Source organism: Mustela putorius, unplaced genomic scaffold (genome assembly GCF_011764305.1).
Source record: "Mustela putorius furo isolate JIRA1106 unplaced genomic scaffold, ASM1176430v1.1 tig00003909_pilon_pilon_pilon, whole genome shotgun sequence".
Classification (NCBI taxonomy): Eukaryota; Metazoa; Chordata; class Mammalia; order Carnivora; family Mustelidae; genus Mustela; species Mustela putorius.
Window position 1 is genome coordinate 17111519 of NW_025422057.1, and position 24146 is coordinate 17135664.

Here is a 24146-nt window from a genome sequence, read left to right on the forward strand (position 1 = left end):
TACATACATATGTTAGAAAATACAGAAGAGTCCAACCATGGTTAACCATTATTTGAGTGATGCCACAGTCCGTGACACAGGGTGCAAACAGATACAGCGAGGACAGCTGAGGTCAGGCTGAGAGATACCAGGGAAAGAAGGTCAACTTAGCAAAGGGGTTGAAGGTCCATTTCAAATTACTTCCCTGAGTACAAAAGATAATAATTATATACATCCTCTCTATAATATAGAGGATATATATCATTTTATATATGGATATATATTTGCCCATCATGTTATAAAGGGGCTATTAAGAGGAAAATGCAAACAGCTGCCTCTAGTACATAGTCACCCAACCCACTTGTGTCCTCTGTCCCTTTCTGCCCTCAGCCTGCACTATTTAAACACATACACACCCCCGGTTGTCCACGTGCAACGTCCTAGGCGTTTCTGCAAGGTGCTCTAGGGATGTGAAGGTGAGAAAGACACAATCTCAGAAGGGCTTAGCTTCTAGTCAGATGTTACAAGGACCAAGCAGAATTTTGAAGTGACACAAGAGAAACGCAAGCGGCAACCAACAGGAGTCATAAATCTTTGTTACGCAGCAAAGATAGTCCAGGTTATCAAATTTATCATGTGTGAGGTTTCTGACAGGAAGTAAAAAATATACAATGCGTGTCGGGCGCAGCCGTATTCTAAACCTGCAAACAGGGACCTCACACAGTTCTTGGCAGAGGAAAGAGCGGCCTGTATTTTTCAGGGCTCTTCTGTGCACGCTTGCCTGCCCACACGCTTGAGCTCTCATTCCTTCTCCCAACTGCCTTCTGCAAACAGGTACAACCACGATCCCCATTTTACAGGTTAGGAAACTGAGGCCTGATGGAACTAGGACCCAAACCCAGGTTATGGAACCTGCCAGCAGCAGGAGCTGAACCCATCCACTTCCTCTTGTACCTGGTCCCTTTCAAACTCAGAGGTCCTACCAGCAGAGTCTCGGTGGCAGGGCGCATGCTTCCAACTGTTGTACTAAACCTCTGGTTCTCAACGGGGGTGGTGAGGGGACTGGACTCCCAGGGGACATTTGGCAAGGTCTACAGACATTTTTAACAGGTGCCAGTGGCAGGAAAACAGTAGAGGCCAGGGATGGTGCTAAACACACATCCTACAACGCACAGGGCAGTCCCCTGTGAGATGAGAACTTTCTGGCCCAAGTAGTCAACAGTGCTGAGGTGGAGAGACATGGCCTGAGCCATCCCATTACGCCCACCCCCACCACCAGCCTATGGCAAAGAGACGGCCATTCCCAGTGCAGGCCTCCGTCGGTGGAGAATCTGGCATAACCAAGTATGGTTCCAGGTGCATCGCTTAAAAACCAGGGGTTTTATGAAGATACTTCTAAGTGTCCACAAATGTTGGATTCTAACGTTTCTTTCTAGAACATGTTACAGACATAAAGCTATATAGTACATGTATCTGCTTTTAAACTTTATATAGTTTTAATTTATAGTATTTATACTATAAATTTATAGTATATAGTAGTATAGTATATATTAATATAGTATTTATAGTATTATAGTATTATTATAGTATTTATACTATAAACTTATAGTATTATAGTATTATTTATTTATAGTATTATTCACCAAATTTTAAGCACACTGAGAGCCACTCAAAGGTTCTGGTGGAACCTTCAGGAGTAATGGACTGCTGCCACGTCTTCTTGAAGGATGTGCTGAGATTTCAAGGTAAATCATTAAAAAAAAAAATCGCAACCACTTATCTGTCCAATCAGGATTTGATATCATGCCACCAAACCAAACGCCAGAGACAAATTAAGTGCTAAGCTTGACAAGGCTGCACATGCAAGCCACAACCCACTTACATATTTCTGTGCTTCAAGGCACCTGGGTGGTTCAGTAGGTCAAGGGTCTGAGATCTGCTCAGGTCACGGTTCTGGGACAGAGCCCCGAGTAGGGCTTCCCATTCAGCAGGCAGTCCGCTTCTCCCTCTGCCACTCCCCCTGCCCACCCCCTGCCTCCGACCCATGCTCCCTGTCTCTAACCTTGTCTCTCTTCCTTCATATAATCTTTTTTTTAAAAAAAGAAATTTCTGTGCTTCACTAAACATAAACAGCCTCATGATTCTCAGGAACTTTTTAAAAAGTATGATAAAGCGGGGCGCCTGGGTGGCTCAGTGGGTTGGGCCGCTGCCTTCGGCTCGGGTCATGATCTCAGGGTCCTGGGATCGAGTCCCACATGGGGCTCTCTGCTCAGCAGGGAGCCTGCTTCCTCCTCTCTCTCTGCCTGCCTCTCTGCCTACTTGTGATCTCTGTCAAATAAATAAGTAAAATCTTAAAAAAAAAGTATGATAAAGCACAACCTCTCAAACAGTTACCGACAACCTACAGCCAGCTGATGGCCACGGATCAGACGTCTCCACTACTTGCTATGGCCCCTCCGAGGCCCACACGTGGCTGATGGAGAGCTGTGTTCATCCTTTTGGGTTGTTGCAGTCCAGGACTACCAGACCCTCCCTTTGCATCCTTACCAGCTCACATACAAGCCAAGCCACGCAGGCCAGGCTGGAGGGGCCATAATGGGGTGGAGAATGAACAGATACAAATACCTCAACTCCTACAAATACAATGATACAATTAGAACACTTAGAAGTTAAAAAAAAAAAAAGATATAAGTAAAAGCCTTAAAGCAAGATTGTTTTCTTGTATCTGGTCAACATAATACAATTGCTATGAGCTTGAAGGAGATGGTAACTTCTTGAATGACAGACTGACAGACACACAGCCACGCTGGCCTCCCTGCATTCTCACCTCAGCCCTGCCTCCACCCAGCCGCCGGCCCTCCGCCCTCAGACGAACGAATCACCTCTTTGTACCTCATTTTCATTGCCTTTCAAAAGAGACCTCAGGGGCCCCTGGGTGGTTTCAGCTCAGGTCATGATCTCAGGGTCGTTGTGAGATCGAGCCCCCAGTCAGGCTCCACAGTCTGGGTGGCCTGCTCAAGATTCTCCCTCCCAACCCCACTCCTCTGCCAGCTTGTTCTCTCCACAAATAAATAAATAATTTTTTAAAACAGGGATGTCCAGGCCCCAATCCCTAAAGATCCCAATCCAGGCGGGCTGGGGCAGAGCCTGATCATGGTTTCTGCTGCTCCCCTAGGGACTGTGACATGCAGCCTCAGTCAGAGGGGACCAGTGCCCTAGCCCAGATGTTCTCAGAGCGCTCTAGCCAGATGGGGGCATCCACATTACCTGATACCCTGTGAAAGCTGCAAATGTCTGGACCAACCCCAGACCCACAGAACTAAAATTGGGGGGGAAGGGGCTATATTCTACATCTAACCAAGGTGCCCTCCAGGTGATGCTTGCTCAAGTCTGTGAAACACTGAGCTGGCCTAATGAACGGGAATCTTCAAGGAGTGAAACCTAGGATTCTGTATTTTCCAGCAGTTCCCAGCTCTGATTCCTTCGTGTACAGCCCGGAGAGCTGGTCAGTGGCCAGTGACTTAAGGAAACCCCGGGACCCTCGAGCATTATCTTCCGCAGACAGCAGTTAGCATAACGCTGTGTCGTGTATAATCTCTCTCCCTTCTGACTGCTGGGGTCTGAATCCTAATTCCTTGATCTTAGGCAAAATATCTGTGGTATCCGAATTTACAAAATGGGAGATAATGATGCTAATAAGAGTAACTACATCTTTTGGGTTTCCTTCTGTGTTGTTATGAAGAATCAATAAATAATTCATATGCGGCACTTAACACCAGACCCAAGGCATCAGGAGAATTCAATAAAGCGTAAGCTGCTATTATTATCAACTGTTGTTACCGCCTTTGGCCCCGAAGACCAGGCACATTATCGTCCGAGCTACTCTTGCATAAACAAAAGAAATGCCTCTTTTTGAGGCTTGCGAAGTATCTGGCTCTCTTCACAGAACCATGGAGAAGCAAAGGCCTAGAGCTCATCTGAACCTCCAGGCGATCTAGTTTCTCACTCAAAATGAGAAAAAGTTATCCCAATTGAGCACTTGGCCAGCCCTCAATTTTAAGCTGGCGCTGAGCAGCCAATAAATGATCGACTGATTGATTTCAAAAGACTGTAGGGCAGCAATTCTCAAACTGAAATAGGCTGAAAATCCAAACTCTGATTAAAAATGCAACTCCCAGACCGCACCCAAAGCCTGCTTGGTCAGACCCAGGGAAACGGGGTGCTTACAAATCAGCATTGAGAACATCACTAGAATTTAAGTTCCATTGGAACAAGGGGGTTTTGTCTGTTTTGCTCACTGCAAATTCTGCAGGGGCCTGGCACACACTAAATGTGCCATAAATATTTCTGAATGAATGAATGTATATTCTGAGGTATGGACTTCAAGGAGACCATTAGCCTACACCTCACCACTGCAGCAAATGAATGAACCTTCTGAATAAGAGACCTGGCATCCAGAGGCTTTGTCAAACTACCCTGGTGAAATGCCATCCGTGTCTCCTGCGTTCTCCCAGGTACCTGCACGCGCACACACACTTCACTCTCCGCTGGCAGGCAGCAGGCAGGAAAGCAGGCAGGAAATCCCGCAGCCAGGTGCGGCAGGCGGAGTGACGGAAAACTGAGGCAGCGAGTACACTAAGAACCACAGTTGTTTCTGGGAGTCCCCCCACTTAGCCCGGATCTGCCCCTGAACCAAATCGTCCTGAGAACTGAAAGGCCGTGGGACCCATGGCAAAAGGACAGGCCCAAAACACAAGAGACCGTCATCAGACACGGGTACTGACCTCTGGCCATTTTCATCACAAATGCCAAGGGTCCACCTACACAAGGAGGTGGGCTGCAACCCGCAGGACGTCTGGAATCTTAACTTTAAAACATGGACGAGACTAAATGTCAAGTTCACATCGAGGAATAAGGGGCCAAGAGGGGGCCAGGACACTCTGAAGTTTCTATCTTTGCCTCCTTGACTTCAGAAAGCTCCGCTGGCCCTGGAGGAGGGTCCTTGGGGCCTTACTGAGTCATGGCAGGTGAGCGTTAAGACCAAGCAGAAGGGATATGCTTTGGTAAAGCTCAGATGCGAACTTGCAAAAGCCTGAGGACAAGAGGCAGAGCAACACCCACTGCAAAGTCTCTGCAGCTCAGCTGTGTAAACAAATGAAATGGTCCATTTCTTCTGGAGCCTCTCCTGGTTGTCTTTGTGCACACACACAAACGTGTGTGTGCACACACATGCACACGTGCGCGCGCACACACGGACAAACCACTTCACATCTTAAAAGAAAACAACCATGAAAGGTCTACACAGTTTGTTTTTGCTGTGTGTGGAGTTATTTTTTCCTAAATCACATCTGACTTGGTGTTAAAACATCAACCTTTGGCCAAAATACTCTTAAAACAAAGGCTTAATTGGTTCTGAAGTAGCCCTTCTGAAAACCAAGGGAAATCTCTTCTGCGGGTCTTGACCTTGATGACAACACTGCTCTTCAGGCTGGAATAATGATGAGTACAGGCGTCTCCAAAGAGCTGTCTTCGGGGAGGCACGAGGGAGGCCCAAACACTCATCCACCTTCTCTGGGAAGCGCCTACAGTGTGCGAGTCCAGCTCTGCATTCTGCCTGCAAAACCTTCCCAGGTTAATGGAGACAGTGGGAGGAGTTCCTAGGAACTGGGGCCAAAAGCCAAGGGGCTGTGTGAGGGCGAACTGGCCTCCGACCACACCTAGCTCACTTTACCCTCTCCTCCTCTGTATCACCCACACACCCAGAAACACTCAGCCAAGGGCACTTTGGTGACGACACCTGAAATCCGGCATTCAACCCTCTCTCCAAAGATAGATGCAAAGCTAAACACTCACTGCCCCGTGTCTCCCCAAGGCCACTCTTGGATACGAAGAACAGAAATGGACACACATATTCCTCCAAAGGATGGGGGTGAGAATGTTACTAGGATCTTATTCATAACAGCAGAAAATTGGAGGCAATCCAAAAATCCAATAACACAGAAAGGATGTGTGCATTGTGTCATACTCCTTGTTGAATACTAATGGCAATTAAAAAAAAAAAAAGCTAACTCTTGCTACATACAATCACAGGAATATAACTCAGACAGAATGCTGAGTGGGGCCAGACATGAGACAATCCATTCTGTACAATCCCATTTCAATGAAACTAAAAAACAGGTACAACGAACACATGGCAATAGATAAAACTGTTCCGTGGTGAGATTTCGGAGTGGTGTGGGGGTAAGAGGGCAGCATGGAAGAGGGGGTAGGCAGACGACTGGGACAGGAGGGAAACAAGCGAGACTTCTGGGAAGTTGGAAATATTCTCTCTGGGGCCAGCAGACTACAGCCTGTGGGCCAAATCCAGCCATCGTCTGATTTTATAAATAAAGTTTTATTGGGACAAGGCCACATCTATTCCTTTAGGTATTATTTTCAGTTGCTTCTACACCACAATGGCAGAATTGAGTCACTGCCATAGAGACGATACGGCCTGCAAAGCCTCAAATATTTACTAACTGGCCCTTTACAGAAAAACTGTTCCAACTCCACAAGATATATTGGTCAGGGAGATGGTTCATGCACGCTCACGGTGTAAAAGTCCATCCATCTCTCCATTAAAGACCTGTGTACTGTACTATGCTTACATCATACTTCAGTCCAACTTTTAAAAGTCAGTGGAACCAAATAACTATGTCTTTTTTTTTTCTTTTAAGGTCTGTTAATGGCCATTCCAGTTCGATGTGTGCTAACTGCTTCGGGAGAGTAGGGCCATTTGTGTTGCTCTTGTCTTTTCAAAGCTGAGAGTTGTTCGGAAATGGTCAAAAGTGGGGGAGATCTCCAAACGGCAATGGATACTGTGCCCAAACTTCTCCCAAGAACAGGACGTGGCCGAAGACTCACTCGGAGGTCATTCATATAAACGGTGACCTTGGCCAAGGCCTGAGACCGCAGGGGATGGGAAAGGAAAGGGGTATGGGTCCCATGTGATGCAAGGTGTCACACTACCCGTGTTTATTTTAGGATGAGGCTTAGGAGGGCAACAAGCTCAGCTCATATTGAGATACAGTATTTATTAAGGTGAAGCAGTTTTAAGTTTCCAGGGAAAGAAAATTCTGCTCCAACAATCACACTGCATGTAAACCTTATGCTGGAGGACGCCAAGGGAAACCATCAGCTCTGTTCTAGCCCAAAGCAGTACCGTCCTCATCTCTATGCCCCACACTGCACTCAGGCTGCCACACACATGGGGAATAATTCTGCGTCCGAGATTTCCCCTTTTCTCCCTTTGCTTCTTCTGGTTTCTGCCACTTATCCTTTGATGATCAAACTACAATTACAGCTAGATGCCACTTGGCTTGGCCTCCTCCCGGTCCAGCAGAGATTGGGGGAGAATGAACTCTGAGAGCATGCCAGTGCTGGGTCTCTAATAAAATGTCTCTCTGTTTGCCCCCATGGGCATCAAGCCTTTGCAAACAGAACCAGGAGAGAACAATACTACCTGTTCATGGAGAGATAGTAATGGTTTCAGTCCTCCAAACAATGAGGTCTGTAATTTACCCCATCTTCCTCCTGAGAAAGAGCTTCACATGGCCTGCACTGTGCCAGGGGGTTTGGAGAAAGCCGACCTGCTCGGTCTAACAAGGGACGCTTCAGCAGCGGGTGTAAAGACACAACAGCTGCTCTGGTCTCCGCTGGTCTCCCAGTGACATGGCCCCAGCCAGCATTTCCACACCAAGATAGGGATCACTATGCTATTCAACCTCAACAATTCCCACACCCCGGGCAACATGATTTTCCAGCACTCCACTGGATGTAGCAGGCCTCAGGACACTTGTCTGTGCTTCCCTCCACCCATCAAGACTTGGGGTTTGGGCTTGCTCCCCATCTAACCAGTTTCTGGAAGCAAGGCTCACTACGCAACTAATCAAAAGGAAGAAGGGTCCACGAGGAAATGCGCCGGCAGGAACAACTGCACAGCGAGTTCAAGACATCAGGCTTGAAAACATTTGGGGTGAAGGGGTAAAAATCAAGATCGCGTTTTCCCCCTCAAAGACACAGAGAGATTGGCAGCATGCTGCAGACGTACATAAAATATTTTAAAAATAAGTTCCTGTTGCCTTGAAGTAAGTACAAAAATATTGGGGAATCCTCCGAACAAAAAATGTCTGCAAGGCCATACTGTGCACTAGGGGAAGAATTCACAGTTTAGCTGGGGCACGTGGCTATGTCTTATCCAGGAAGATGAAGATTTGAAACAGCAGAGCTACCAAGACGCGATGTGCTCTAGTTTGGTGAGACCGCACATACACACACACACACACACACACACACACACACACAATCTGCCAGGGATGACTACAAGATAAAGTGCAATGGAACAACAGAAATTATTCAACCAACTGACATCAACTTCCAAGAAGAGAAGACCTGGAGCCAGAATCCAACATCACAGCAACAGGTTTCAAAAGCCTCTCTTCAAAGGGTTAAACCAGAACATGCAAGGAGTTTCAGAACCATGAGTTACACCATGTGTAACATCCATCCTGGCAAAGCCAGGCAAAGCAGACGGACAAAAATTATATTAGTCTGCTCTCCCTCCACTACTGCATTCTGTTGGCACCAGTTCAGCTCCGAGTCTATATTAGTCCGTGATTTGTTTAGCCTTTGGATTTAAGAGAATGGAAGTACTACGTGAGCAGGAAACAGGACACTCATCAGAAGCTGGGATCTGTCACCTCTCCCTTCCAGCACTTTTAATGACATATATCAACAGGTCCAAGAGAAATCAACATTTCAGAACGATCAGGTCAAAAGCGATATTCTTAGCACCACTTAACACGATTTGGGTCCACCGGAAACAACTCTCTGGCTGTCACAACCTCCTCTCCCTCTCCACCCCCTCCCTTGCCCAATTCTTCCAGTTCACAGTTGGCCACCTCATCTCACACCCAATTGAAGATTCTTCCCTAAGCCAAAAACAAGAGCCAAGCTGGGGTGTGTGTGCCCATTACTCCTGACCAAGAAACCTAACAAAAACCACCACAGGCTCCTCTTTCTTTCCATAATCTTTAAATCACTTTGGTAGCATTTCTGCTCGATTCTTTGCTTCCCACCTCCCCCACTGAATCAACCACCACCAGCACCATCATCACCATCACCACCATCATCATCACCAACATTGTCATCACCACCATCATCATCATTGTTCCCATCGCCACCATCCCCATCATCACCATCATCCCCACCATCATCACCACCATTGTCATCACTACCAATATCACCACCATCATCCCCATCACCACCATCATCATCATCATCACCACCATCATCATCATCACCATATCCCCATCATCACCATCATCACCGTCATCCCCATCAGCACCATCATCATCCCCATCACCACCATCACCACCATCATCATCATCACTATCATCACCATCATCCCCATCACCACCATCATCATCACCACCATCGTCATCATCCCCATCACCAACCACCATCATCCCCATCACCACCACCATCATCATCATCAACTAGATTGGGGGAAGGGGCAGAGAATAAAAGACACAAGAGACCTACATATTGACAATTCAAGCTTCAGGATCTCTTGCATTTCCTACCTGAATTGCAATCTGGTGTTCAATCGTTTTGTACGCAGAGTAATGTGTGCTCCCGGACTGAAAATGGAGCTGTAGAAAGAAACCAAATCAAAGCGTTCTGCTTATGTCACAAACTACAAGAAAACATCTTAAGCAGTTTATGAATAGCAGACAAACCTTCCTAGATTGAACTGCAGCCTTGGCATTCAATCAAGACCTGAGTATTTTTATTTGTTGCTATGGATAAGATGATCACAATAATCTAAGGTAAAGTTTAAAAAAAAAAAAAAAGCTCCTATTCAATAAGCAAAAGGGAGAGGGAGGGGGCCAGGAGTGAGAATCAATGACATGAAAAGGAAAGACGGATGCCCATTAAAACATAAAGGACGCCAGTGTGCTGCGCAGGATGCTGCAGAAAAATTAACTGTGTGCTGCAAAAGTCATCAGAATTGCGACACGTAGGCAAGAGGAAAGGTTGTGAGAAAGGATTGTGAGCAGCCACGAGACTACAACAGGTACAAGCTCCCCACCATTCTAACCACGGGACACTTGCTCCTATAAACACAATTCTATTTTGGGGGAAACGAATGTGGCAGGCAGAATTCAGGGGTCACCAGAAGCCTTAATACATTCTCTTGCAATGACTAAGCTATCAGCCCCAGAACACCTCTCTAGCCTGCACTCTAGGAATCCACACTTCCCCAAGGAGGGAGCCAGCCAGGGCCAAAGAGCCACCGAGTGTTCTAAGGACCACCCAATCAGTGGACCCTGGGTGAATGCTGGTCCCTGGCTCCCTCAGACTCTGCACAACGAGGTGATGTCCCTCCTGGGCCTTTTGCCCTGCAATCCTACGGACTCTTCCTCAAAGACGTGAGCCGTCCCCAAACAGGAGAGAAAGCTGAGCTTCCCCACCAAGTTCTCCTTTCCCCAAAAAATACTCATTGACCCTGGGATCCTACAGATAGGCAAAACAAACACCATCTGCTGGTTTATCTTAAAAACAATACAACAATCACTAAAGGATCTCAACGGTATCTGAAAATGTATTTCAATCTGCAATTTAGGAACAAATGAGGAGGAATCAGATGGCCCTGGGAAATAGCTGCCCATTCCTCTCATGGCAATGGGCATCCGTGAGATTCCAAACCACTGCTACTCCTACTGCTATTCCTGCTCCGATCCAGAACACTTCTCTGCCAGAACACTTCTCTCTTATCATGACAAAGTGTAATCTAGCTTGCAAGGGGGCTTCAGATCCCATCATTTTCTATATTGGTCCTTACATGAAAAATCATTCAGTCCACACAGGTTTTGGGGAAGAAAAAAAAAAAATGAAAGAAAAAAATAAAAAACAAAGAAATTCACAGAACTTTTGAACCAACTCAAAATAAACACAACACAGAAGTGATCAAATTTTAAAAGTCTACATTTTTATTGCTCGTGGGAAAGGCTCTAAGTCCCCACTTTGGCATACAGTGGGCTCGGAGATCACTGTCTACATATGAGTCTGTCTGCCCCCAAAACATATTAATCAAGGTTGAAAGGGGGCACGATACAGATGAGGCCAAAAAATATTTTTTTTCTCTTACCTGTCAAAGCGCAGTGATTGAACCGCACTCCCCAAAACAACACAAGATGCACCCAGAGCAAGTGGAGATAGTGCCCCCTCCAGCCTGCCCCCAACACACTCAGAAACAGTTCACCGAAGTGAATCGCAGGAAAAGATGAAATTGCATGCTTTGCCCCCCTGCCCTTTCTGTGAAAACTGTCAGTCAGGAAACAGTGATTGCACTAATTTGTGTGACAATTCCCCATCATCTTAAAACAACTTTTGTGCTAGGGACAGGTTCCTCTGCGAGTTTGGAATTCTTGGCTGGAGAGCGGCTCTTGGGGAGGAGGGGTGGGGTCCTCCTTCTAAGTCAAGAGGCAACAGTAACAACGTGTCCCCCTTTTCAGCAGGGTTTTATTCTCCTCTTTTCCAACTGCCTGATTCAGAGCTTAATGGAAACTTGTCCAAGCTTTTCTTCCCACAAACCCTGCAGAGCCCCTAGGCAATCTGTACTCAGGGTAACCACAGGAATCTCAGATTGTCAATTAAAATTGAATGGACACCTGATAACTCAGGATATGTCGTGGAAACAAAATTTCATATAATCACAGTCTTATGAATAAATTAATGAAACTGTGGCTAATCCAAATTCAATTTTCACTTGTCCGGTTCCATTCTTAATCCTTGCGTCCAATCACCACCCGGACAACACAATCCCAGAGAGAATGCTGCAATTAAAAGAGTAAAAATGCAGCTGCGAGGTCCTTAGGAATCTAGCTGGACCAAGTTAATTTAACAAGCACACACACACACACACACACACACACACACACACCATCCTAACACCCCCAAGTAATGTGACTTCCCTGCTCAGGTGTCTAGCCACACAGAACCACCTGGACCAGCTCAGAAATACACACAGCACAACCTCCAATCAGATCTTCGCTCCTAGCCAGTAATCACTGTCTTGGGACCCACCTGGAGCTAAACCTCCCCGAGCTACAGTGACAAAGACTTAGAATAATTTTCTTGTTTCTCCTTTGGGTTTCCATGCCCTCTTTTCCCAAAGACTAGTTTCTTAAGCACAGACTTTCTAAGGCTTTATGCTTCTCCGTAAAAAACAAAGATGCCTTGTTCGTTATAGTTTAGCTTTTTAAGACAAAGACAAAATACAAGGACCCAGAAAAACTTGGCACACGGAATTTATTTCTCTCTCTGTAAAAAAACATCTAAGGAAGGCAAGGACAAGAGATGGCACGGTTTTTTGTTTGTTTTTTGTTTTGTTTTGTTTTGTTTTCCCCAGAAGATGAGGGGAGGGAGGTGGAGAGATCCAGCACAAGGCTCACCTGAGTTCTAGAAGCAGGCTGCCACAGGCTCCCACCCCTGGGGCCACCCTGCCCCTGGTCACCCGCAGCAGCCCGCGTCACTTCCTTCCGTCACTTCCTCCGCCAGCAAGCGTAGCTGTTACACCATGGACATGCACCATGTTCCCGTCATGGCGCCTCCCTGGGGTGCCACCAAGTGAGAATTCCAGGGCCCTTTCCAGTTAATTCCTTCCCGTGAAACTTCCAACAAAATAAACCTTCCCTTCCTGTGTGCTTGTCTACAATGGCCAAGCCCACCCACCTACCCGAACACCCCCAGATGATCTGGCCTTCACTTGTCCAGAGGAAGAACCACGAAGATGGGGTGATGCTTGGCGCAGGTTTGCACAATTGCCCAGCAATTAAAAAACCAACAATTGACAATTAACTCCTTCCCATATTATTACCATATCTTGATGTCTCCTGTTTTATTTCTAATCACTACTACTGGCTCTTAATTTGATGTTTCAGATACAAGACATCAGAGATATCCAGAGACGAGAGAAAAAGGAAAACTACTTTCACAACCACAGAGGTCTCCGCCACAAAGGGGACTAAATAGAAAGTAATTTAAATGCTGTGCTGGTTTTTCCAACACTAAGTGAACTTCCAGTGCAATAAAGACTAATTTTTTAGACCTATTCATTCCACTAAATTGGGAAGAGGTGGAGCCTATGCTTTATTTTCAGTTTTATGAATCACCTGGCCTTCTTTCTTATTTCAAGAAAAAAAAATCCAGATTCATTCCCCTTTTAAAAGGTTTTGGCCTGGGGGATTTGGGGTCCACTTTTACCCTGTAGCTCCCACCAGGAGCCGCCCGATGTTTGATTCCCACATCATTACCCTAAAAGACAGCATATGTTTGCTGCTGTTCATACATCCAAGAGTCTTTCTTAGGTCATCGGTCATTGTTCAGGACCCAGACAGCACCCCTTGTCCTATGCGACAAACCTCTTCCATTTAATGGGAAATAAACTTCAGACCAGGACTCTGGATTACTGACTGCCCTTCCAAAAAGTGCCAAGGGGGCCTCTAACTTCTGCAAGGAAAGCAAAACCAGCACTGACTGGTAGGCATACCGGCTTAAACATTCCTCCCCAGATCTCAACACTGAACGTTTGTACCATCCTAAAACAACAACTTAACAAAGGCATCCCCTTTTCACTTCCTGGCATTCTCCTTCAGAAATTCTGCTGCAACAAAACGCATGCCTTTAGACACAGGAACAATCTCTCCTACTGTCTCGATGTTCCATCCAAGGTCTATTTACCCTCATTAATTTTTCTTTTCTTTTCCTCAACCTGAAACCATCAGGTATGAGTCAGAGAACGGTCATTAACTTTCACAGCTTCCACACACATCCACCTACTCGCATGTGCGGAGAGAAGACTTGCAACATTGCCTGAGACCAAAATCCTCCACGAAAGAAAAAGAGGGAAAAAAATGACTTCAAGAAAGTTATAGATGTAGGTCTATGGGGGGGCAGAGGTGGGGGGGTGGCTACATCCATTGTTTTTCTGCTCGGTGTTGCAATCTGATGCAAAAAAAAAAAAAAAAGAAAGAAAGAAAAGTTGAACTTGGTTCTGGTGATAGGCATTTCTGGGCTGATTTTTGAAGAAAAACCAGAAGATTTTCTTTAAACATCAAAACATAATTAAAGTTCTTAAACAGGGGGAGGGGAGGGTATGACGTGAATCAAGCTTCCTGCTCTTGTATGAAATGCATTTCTAGCATATAAAAACACGTGGGCTAAGGTGCTGAGACATGTTCCTAACACAGCATTTTTCATTAGAAGTTGCTACATTAACACTCTTAAAATGATGCCCTATCATTACTCCACTTAGCAGTCACAGCTCTGCAACTCATAACGAATTAATTTGCATTAATGTGGGTTTCATGTGTCCTTCCCTGGGTTTGCCATTGTGACTCGGGCTTAATAAAACTGACAAGACAGTAACATCACGCCTTTTATTTTACTTTCCAAAACAAACCAACCCACCCGAAGACCCACACAAATCCTCCCAATTTTTTAAGCATTTTGCTAATATATTTAGTACACCGTAATTGGCCCAGCACGCAGGGCCCTAGTTATCTTCTCAGTAAATATTTATAGCATCATTCTTTCCCATTCATTCTGCATTTTCTGGGAGAATCTCACCGTAGCCTACATCTGCAATTCATTGACTTTACAATTTACCACATGTTGGGATGGGAGAGGTCCTAGCTCCATTTGAATCACTACACAAATATGCAAGTGATTTATCGGTTTCAAACTGAAGGCTGCATGAGAAGGGACTCCACTTTTCCTGAACATTACTTCTTCTGGCAGACCATGAACAATTACAGTTCGTACTAATTAAGCTCTGTAAATGTGCTGTGCCCTGCTAATGCCTACCAGGCCTCAAATTTATTTTCATGATGCCAAACTTTAGCAAGCAATTTTAACTCCTTCAGAGCTGATCCCCACTAATACCAGCCCTAAGCCCTGCCCACCCCTATAAACAGAACTGTTTGGGGCTACTTCACAACAACAACAACAAGAAAGATAAAACATAATAGACTGAATGACCAGCCCGAAATCAGATGTGCCTAAGGAAGAACAACCTATCCTGGGAACACTGAAGAACACTACGGCTGATAACCCGTTCATGGATCCCACTGCCCCATCTTTGTAATGAGCTGTTAAGGGATTCATAGCGGTCCCTGAGGGCTAGTAAGTTTCTGCATTCCATTGATTAGAAAATAAAACCTTTCAGCCTCAGTCTTTAAGTTTGGGTTGGACGGAGGGAAGGATCTGGCCAGGCCAGCAATGACAGAGCCGTCAGCCCCCCTTCAACACTTAGCCGTGCACCTTGCCATCCCACTCCCCCTTTTCCATGTGGTCCCTTGTAACACACGCACCGGAACAGCCCACTTTTTAAAAAAAATAAATTAATTAAAATCGGCAGGATGACTGGCCTTCTCTCTCTCTTTGGGGTCTCCACCACAGACGCCCCAGCCCCAGGCCCCTCACACAAATAACTGATCGGAAACATATCTGTTGCTGGATAGAGCACTTTAGGTGGGGACTGGAGCAAAGCAATCGTTTTCTAACAGCAGCCGGTGCTCCCACCACCATGGTACTCCCACCTCTCATAAGAAACTTCCAGTCCCCAATTTCAATCAAGCCATTCCCCAAAGCCCAAATGTCTGTCCCATCTTCTTCTATTTTTCCCAATCTTTCCTAATCAAGCATTTATGCTGCCTCCCTGGCTACTTTTCTGTGCCCCCCACCCCCACCCCCACCACCAAAACAACAGTGTACTTTTCCCAAATGAGTGGCCTTGCCCTCCCCAATGAATTCTGGAACTTTTTTTTTTTCCTCATCCGTTAAATTCCTTTAATCAACTCTCCTCGCCCACCTAACTTTTTTTTTTAACTACTTTTTTTTTTTTTTAACTACTGCACCATGCAACGTGTGTTTCTGCCCTTCCAGCTCAGTGGAACATCATCATATAAATTAAAGAGAAGATTCTCGTATCGGGTTTCTTTAAGTATTCTGGGAAATATGCACAATATAGGCAACACGGTCCAAAAAGAAAAAAAGAAGAAGAAAGAAAGGGAAAGAAAGAAAAGGAAAGGAAAAAAAGAAAAAGGAGAAGCCAGAAGACAAGGAAAGATGCACACAGCTAGAGCAACTTTGCTTTTGAAAAAGGCATTTGTGCAAAGCCCCCACTGAATTTCCATCCCTGAAAGTGCTCTTTATAAATGTGTATAACAATAGCCTAGAGGAAAAGTACAAGTCAGCTGCCAAAGGAGAGGGTGTCTGTCTCACTCAGTAAGCTCAGATTGTAGAGGTGGGGGTCACGGAAGGGGGGAGGGCAGCTTTGGAGATGGGCTCCCCCCACCAACACTCCAACCCCCATCTCGTTGCTTATAATTAGTGAGAGAAATTTGAGCTACTGCCAATGTCTGCGGACCTTGAATATTATAAGGCCAACGTGGCGTCAAATATCTTAACATTCATAAGTGTTATGGGCGGTAAATAAAGCCTGTGGATTTATGACCCGGTGGCGCTTGCCAGCAAAGGACTAGGGCACATTTCTTTCAGCAGACCTGTCGAGGTGCAAGTTTGCCTTTGGTTGTAAAATTAACCATTTCCTTCACAAATGTGCTCAATTATAAGTCAGAGTTGAAGATTTACTTACACAGTTGCCAATATTCACTCCAGAAGAAACTCAGATGCCCACGCTCCACACCCCTTCAAAAAGAAAAGCCTCCAAGAATCTGATTCACCCCTCCCTTCAAAACTTCTGAAATGTGTCACCTTAGAACAATTATAAATGTGGTTAAAGATGCTATCTAATTCCACATACCAAGACTAAAAAGCTTACACCTACTTCCTTGGAAAGTGCTTATTTATTTGGCAACGCCATGGTTTAAAAAAAAAAAAAAAAAACAAAACAAAACAAAAAAGGAGTAAATCACTCCTTGCCTGCAGCCTCTTCCCTTCCCCCAATATAATGTCATCTACTTCCTGTGCAGGAGAGAGCCTCTGCTAAATCCAGGTTGTCTCATACTTAACTGCCAATAAACCAACTTCCACATAACTTCCAGACAGCTGGGGAAAAGGTCCTAGGAGTTTTAGTCATGGTCCAGAAACACACGTCCACACAAAAATTTGCAGCTGTCCTTTCTCTACAGTGCATTTTTAATGTGATTTGGGGGCCCCTGTTGGGAAACATCTGACAAAATGTAAAATCCTCTTAGTTACCTTCTCCTTTACCTACTGTGCGTGTGTAAGAGAAGTTGCACCCGGGCACTTTCTGCAGGCACACAGGCACCTCGTGGGATGTGAGGAGGCATTCAAAACCTGCAAAGGCTTCTACTGTAATCTTTGAAAGCACAGCCTCTGGTGCAACTATTAAAATGCTAGTTTTCTAAAGCAAATATTTTTTTAATGGCGCGCAGAACTGCAGTTATCCTGGGCTGCTAACAGAAAAGCATTCTGGATCCGCCAGCCCCCGGAAACCTTCCTGTAACTTTTTCACAGCTTGCTAAGAAACAGAAAGCTGACCAGCTTCCAGCAGTGACTCTAAATGAAATCCGTATCAGTAAAATTAAAATCAAGGTGGAAAACTCCTAGCCAGAACCGGGATTGTCTGCCTCCAAATCTTTTCTCAATCAGATAGGGGGCATCAGTAAAAGCTACTTCCCTTAAGCAGTCCAAAGTTTCCAAAAACACTGCTTCCAAATAGGCACTTCGGGCCCCCAGCTGCCTAATAGCTTGTTTGGGTGGGGGGGGTGGGGGTTCAGAAAGCTTTAATTTCAACAAACTGCAAAGCGCTGGCGTATTAAATTTATAATCATTAAAATATGACTTATTGGGTGCATGTTGAGCCCATAATCCGTACTGCAGACACTAAACCCCAACCTATAAAGATTAGCACAGAATTAATGCTGTTGCGTTGAGATTGGAATCTAAACATGTTCGCCATAAATATTTCTGAAGGAGATGAAAAACAATTAGCATAAATACCAAAGAAGGGCAAGAACACCTGTTCTTTTTCAGGGCGATAAGCATTTTATTGTTCTCTATTTAAAATGTAATGACCTGTGTAATTACAGTAATATTACATTGTTATGTAGGGGCTTGGAATGTCACACTTTGAAAAGTGTTGTCAAAACAATCAGGGGTGAAGGTGGGGGGTGAGAGAGCAACCAGGGAAGGACCACCATTAACCCTTCACACTCTCGAGGTCTAAATCTTTTGTATTAGAAAGGATTATGTTGTTTGAGTGAGAGGAAAAAACATCCATTTTTCACAAGCCAGAAAGAGAAGATGTTTGCCCCGCTTAATAAAACCCCAATGAATAGGCCCCTCTTGGTTTCTTTTAAATGCTGGATTCCAAGTTCAAAAATGAATTCAAGATGCTGCTTATTTATTTGTTCAACCTAGTTAGCCAACAGCTCAGTTAAAAAAAAAAAAAAAAAAAACAACTAACTTTGGGCTATAAGAAGATGCGAGAACTCTGATAATCAAGCCTTAAAAAGAAATCTCAGACCTCACTAGAATCCTGACCACCCTGTTCCTACTTCTCGTTTGGCAAGGGGGAAAAAGAAACGTGAAACTTACTTTTTCCTATCACCTTCAATATGGTAACAACACTCTTATCTTTAATATACAAATGTTACCACAGTTCTAATATTTGCTCTTCTATCACTTACCATCTACTTAACCAGACCTCTCTCCTTAATGCAGTTTTGTATTCGAATCTGTCTTTTTAAAAGCCCTTCCTATTACTGTATCAAAGACTAAATTAATGTTATGCAGAAGGCTTTGTCGTTTTAAAATAAAATTATTACTATCAAGCTTTATGGCGTCTTCGGCAATTAAAGCGTTATTCTTGAGATAATGTTTTATTCATCATAGCTGATTTAACGACACTCCTTAATTCTTTACATTCTTAAACAGAAAAGCAGAAATCGGGGATCCAAAGAGTTTGCTTTTTTAAAGGACGCAGCTGCTTACAGGTACACTAACAAGGAACAGAAACCGCAGCAAAAACACCACCACCAAGGAGGGTCGGGAAAAGGAAGCATCCAGCTAGCTGGTCTTTACACCTTGCCCTCTGAAAACCCACTCTATGAAGCACTAAGAATTTCAGGGGAGCATGAAAAGACCTCTATCTTGCCTACAGATGCCCTCGGCAGCGGTTATCAAATCTGAAATTGCAAGCTGGCCCTCTGATCGAAGACGTCAGAAGTGACACGCAACAGCCTCTCGTCCCCATTTCTACTGCTCTGCTTATTGGCCTAAATAAATAACTTTAATTTGGGAGCACAGGCTCTAACCCAGGTAACCGACAGGAAGGAGGAAGGGGCAGCACACACAAAGATGTCTGTTGGTGTTTGACATGCAAATCTCAAAACTGCCTACTGAGTTCAGAAATGTCCTCTCCTACTCCATCTGATGTCAGAGCACAAGGCCACCCGCTACGTCCACAATTAAAATAGCTGGAGCGGTCTATTCCTATAATGCCCACAAAGGGGACCGAAGGGTTGGGAGCCTTCCTTTTCGCACCGGGAAATCATTTACTTGCCTTTAACCATTTCCCTGTTTCCTAATTACAGCACAACACAACTGTTCAAGTTGTTAGGCGGCCGTGGGGCAAGATCGCCAGCGGTCAGACCAGGAGTCTGAAAAGAGTCAAGAAGGCCAAGCAGCCCGCCATCAAAGCTCAATATTCTGATGGCCTTTCGGATGGCTACGTGGATTTTTAAATAATACCGGAGAGGAATCCATCGAAGGGGGAGGGGAGGAGAGTAAGAAATTCTCAGGGTTACTTTGGAATGTGGCTTGGTCGGGTTGGTCACTACACAAACCCTCTCTGATTCTGAGCCGAATGCTCCCGGTTTAAGATGCCCACGAGCTCCCAAGAAAAATACAACGTAACCGGTCTGTGCTTCCCCTACAGCGGCAACCCCACAGCCCGGCCCCCGCAGCCTGGCGGAGCTGGCCCCGCAGGAGGAGGTCGGGCTGAAACGCTCTACCAGCTTCCCAGGCATGCAGAAGCCTGGGTACAGGGAGCGAGGGAGGGGGGATAATTATTTCTCTTTCCTAGCCATAAAAAGTGACCGGTCTGGCATGCCCTTGCCCTTTTTGCCAGGGCCCAAAAAACAAGTAAAACCTGATAGTTAATATTTTAATGCTTAGAAACACTTGTAGATCGGATCGCCTCCCAACCGGCCAGCCCTCGGCCATTAGAACCGAATCCACGGCTGCTGAACACTGGGTACATTATTTCAAATTGCTATCTCGAGTTACCGAAAAAGAAAAAACAAAAGTAGTGTGTGTAAATAAGGAGTAAGGGGACCAAACCAGAAAAGGTGCAAAATGACAATCCCGCGAAACCCGGCACAAACGTCCAAAGGCTGTCTCTACAGATTGGCGATCCAGGCTTTTTACAAGAAGGTGGGATTGGGGGAGGGGGGTGGAGGGAGGGGTTCAGGGCGAAGGCAGGGGGCAGAGGCCGGCAGGAGAAGGGGATGAGTCTTATTAATACAAATGTCAGGGGCGGGCGCGGAACGCACGCTGCGGGAAGCACCCACGAAGCCGGCCCCCGGTGCCGCCCTGGGGCCCCCCAAAGTTGGGTGGCCGGCGAGAAGCAGCCCACTCCCTTGAAGGAGGGGCGCCCTTGGCCTCCCTCACCTTCTACACACCCTTGGGCCGGCAAACCCTGGTCTCTGATCCCCCCACCCAGGGCCCACTGAGGGCCTTCTCGGAAGCTGGCGAACACAGACCGGGCTATGAGCCCCAAGGCACCAAAATTCTCTAGAAATACATCGAATCCGCTCAGAAGAGGCCATCCCGGCTGTACACAAACCAAGAACCCGGTCACAGGGGCCTCCCGACTCCGCGCGGCCCGGGAGAGCCCGCAGCCAGCGCGCTGCGCAGCCGAGCCCGCCTCCGCGCCCAGGGCGCTCGCGGCCCTGCGGGGTTACCAAAGAAAAGCCAGCCCAGAGCCCCCCAAGTTTGCAGTGAGACCAGTCTGGGAAGCGTGACCTTCCAGAGGAAAGGGGGAGGGGGGCTGAGAGCCAGCGATCGCCACTAGAAAGCTAAATAAATAACCAGCCGAAAGAGAAAGCCGAGGCGCTTCTCCAGGGCCCCGGGCTCCGCGCGCTCGCTACTTCTCCAGTCCAACGCCTGCAGGAAAATCCACTCTCTACCCCGCGCGTCGGACGCAGCCCAGTCACTCGGGCCCCGGCAGCGGCAGCCAAGGGGTTAACCGGGGAAACCCAAGACGCCACAGAAGAGGGAAGGAAGAGAGAGGGAGAGAGAGCGAGCGAAAAGAAAGAGCCACACAGTCGTCTTCCCAGGGTGAAACAAACAACACCACCACAGGGGGAGGGGGAATCAGAGCGCAAAAAAAAAAAAAAAAAAAAGTTCTTCTCTTTCCCCCCACAACCCAACAAAGCCCTGCTTGGAAAGACAGGTCTCCCCAACATCACGAGGCAGCAAACTGAAAGCAAGAACATGGCGAAGTGCAAACAAATCCAGTCCACAAAAGGCAGAAAAGTTTGGAGAGTTTCGGGCTGCCTGGGCCGCGAGCGGGGGAGGGGAGGCGGGGAGGGGAGGAGGCGGGGAGGGGGAGGCGGGGAGGGAGGGAGCGAGGGAGGGGAGGGGAGGGGAGGGAGGGGGCAGGGCAGGGGCCGCATGCGGGGCCGGGCGGGCGGGCAGCGGGCGGGGGCCGGGCGCGGAGGCACTTACGGTTCGGGCGGTGGGCGAGAGCGATCCGTTGGGGAGGTAGGGGCTCGTCAGGTCGGGGATCATGATGAAGGGGTAGCCGGGATACGGTGGCCCCTTAAAGAGCCCTCCATCTTGCCTCTTGGCCGCTAACATGGCGGGGCGGCGAGGGGACGGCGGCGGCCGCGCCGAGCGGGAGAGAGCGAGGAGAAACTTTTTAGAAAGTGCCCCAAGTAGCCGGGCGCCCCGGCAGGGCCGGCGCGCGGCCGGGCCGAGCGGGGCGCGGGGCCGGGGCGCGCGGGGCGGCGGGCCCGGGGGGCGGCTCCGGGCGGTTGCGGGGCGCGCGGGGCGTACTCACCTTCTTCCAAACTTTCCCGGGATTTATCTCGGAAACTTTCGGAGCGAGGCGGAGGCCGTCTTTCCGCCTTCCCGGAGGGGTGGAGGTGGGGAGGGCGAGGGGCAAACGCCACGCAGAGGGGGGAGAAGGGGGAGAAAAAGGATCAGCGGGGTGGAGGGGTTTTGGGGGGGGGGAGAGAAAACAGGGTTACAAGTTTCTGCAATGGTGGCACCGCGCGCACACGCCGCCCGCTCGGCCCCGCGGCGCCCCCGGCCCCGATTCCTCCCCTCTCGGCACCGTTTGCCAAGCCCAGGAAATAGACTCAAGACCCCACCAGCCCGAGGGGCTTTTCCTACCTCGGAATCGGAGGAGCTGTTTTGATTTGTTTCTGATTCATTGACTAGAGACGATTTGACATCAGCTAAATCCCTCTCTGCCGAGGAGTTTTCGGAGCTCTTCTCCTCCTGCTCGCCCTCGTCTTTGAAGGAAATCAGTTCGTCGTTGGCGCCTAGGTCATCTCCTCCACCGCCGTTCAGCTGCGGCATTTTTTTCACCCACCAGCAGCAATTTTGGAAGAAAAATGAAGGAGGAAGAAAAAAAAAAAAAAAAAAAAAAAAAAAAAAAACCAAAAAGTTTTGCCCCCCCCCCAAAAAATGTTACAAGAAAAAGACGAGTCCAAGGTGAACTTTTTTTTCTGCTTTGGGGTCTTTTTCTCCTGGGGAGGGGAAAGAGGGAGAAGGGGAGGGGAAAGGGGGGGAGATCTTCTGCACGCGTGAGTTTGGGTTTCTTTTTTCTCTCGTTCCCAAGGATCCGATCAATGTGCAAAAAAATAATAAATAAAAAAGGGGGGTAAAAAAAAAAACACACCAACAACAACAAGAAGTCAGATATAAAGAGCAAAGGGGGGGGAAGCCGAAGATACAGGAGGAGCTCGTGCCGCTCGGATTTGAGTGAGTTGAAGTTAGACTGAGAGCTTTTCAGTTCAAAGGCGGCGCTGATTGACAGATAGAAAAAGGGGGATCGAAATCCGGAGGAACGGAGTAGTCTGGGAGCGGAGATTATTGACAGGGCGAGAGGAACACACTCGCTTAATGAGATGCCGGGGGGCGGGGCCGGCCCGGTGACGTGTGCATAAATAAACAGCCGGGGTGGGCGGGGCGGGGGCGGCTAACAATGATCCTTTCGGGCGCCGGGAGAGGGAGGAGGGAGAGGAGGAGGAGGAGAGGGGCGGGGGAGGAGGGGGGAGAGAGTCGGAGGGAGGAGTGTGCAGGGGGAAAGGCCTGCGCTGAGTGGGTGCGAGCCCGCGAGTCTGGGCGAGGGTACAGGACTCGCTCCCGGAGGGGGGCGGCTTCGGAAGGACAATGCGGAGTGGGAGAGGAGGGGAAGGGGGTGGCGACCGAGTCAGGAATCCGAGCCGAGGAAGGCGGAAGGAAAGCCCACTTGGGGGGCGGGGATGGGGAGAGGCCCAGAAAAAGTGCACTTCGGAAATATTAGAAATAAGTCTTAAGGAAGGGGAAAAGGAGGAGAGTACTGTGGGGAAGGGGCAGGGGGGCGGGGTGTCGCTTAGTGGCTAATCCAGCGGGGAAATCAGCCACCCTTGGGCGGGGATCTAACAGAAGTGGTCAAAAAGAAAGATCAACCCTCCACTTTCAGAGAGCTTGGGGAAGTGGGGAGCTGGGCAAAGTTCCTGGTCATCTGCAGTGAAAGAAACTATTAGCCCACGAGGTCTTCCCTCCCTTTTTTGTTTATTAATAGTGAGTCATTTCATTAAATCTTAAGTCTCACTAGAGTAAATATACCAAGATGACTTTTTGTCCAAAAAACAATCAAATACTGCAGTGTTAGTCAGGGGCATTAAAAATATCCTTAAGGAAAAATACGTGGTTCTTTTCAATGTAAAGTGTTGTTCCTTTTTTTTTCCCCCTCTCCTTTGGTAACTGACGTTGGAGGTGGTAAAAAATGAGCTGGGATTCAAAGTCCTTTCTGCCTTTGGAGGTGAAAAGTTTGGGCGTTAACACCGCCAGGGAAAATAAAACTGAAAGTTCACCAACCCCTGGGATCAGTGGTGCTCCAAGGGGGTGTGAAATGA

The 24146-nt window shown here is 47.3% G+C and overlaps 1 protein-coding gene across 43 annotated transcripts in view; it reads right to left on the reverse strand.

Annotated features, from left to right (window-relative positions):
- The window catches only part of TCF7L2 (transcription factor 7 like 2), a 196775-nt gene extending 174173 nt beyond the window's left edge, over positions 1 to 22602 (reverse strand). For 27 of the 43 annotated variants that reach the window (XM_045068557.1, XM_045068552.1, XM_045068555.1 and 24 more), the window contains exons 1-4: positions 22414 to 22602; positions 22079 to 22145; positions 21745 to 21869; positions 9603 to 9671 (exon numbers count right to left, since the gene is read on the reverse strand). In XM_045068557.1, coding sequence (XP_044924492.1) covers positions 9603 to 9671; positions 21745 to 21869; positions 22079 to 22145; positions 22414 to 22602 — 450 coding nt within the window. The remainder of the gene's footprint in view (positions 1 to 9602; positions 9672 to 21744; positions 21870 to 22078; positions 22146 to 22413) is intronic. The other 16 variants (XM_045068560.1, XM_045068562.1, XM_045068563.1 and 13 more) reach the window with 1 other exon arrangement.
- Positions 22603 to 24146: the final 1544 nt, after the last annotated feature.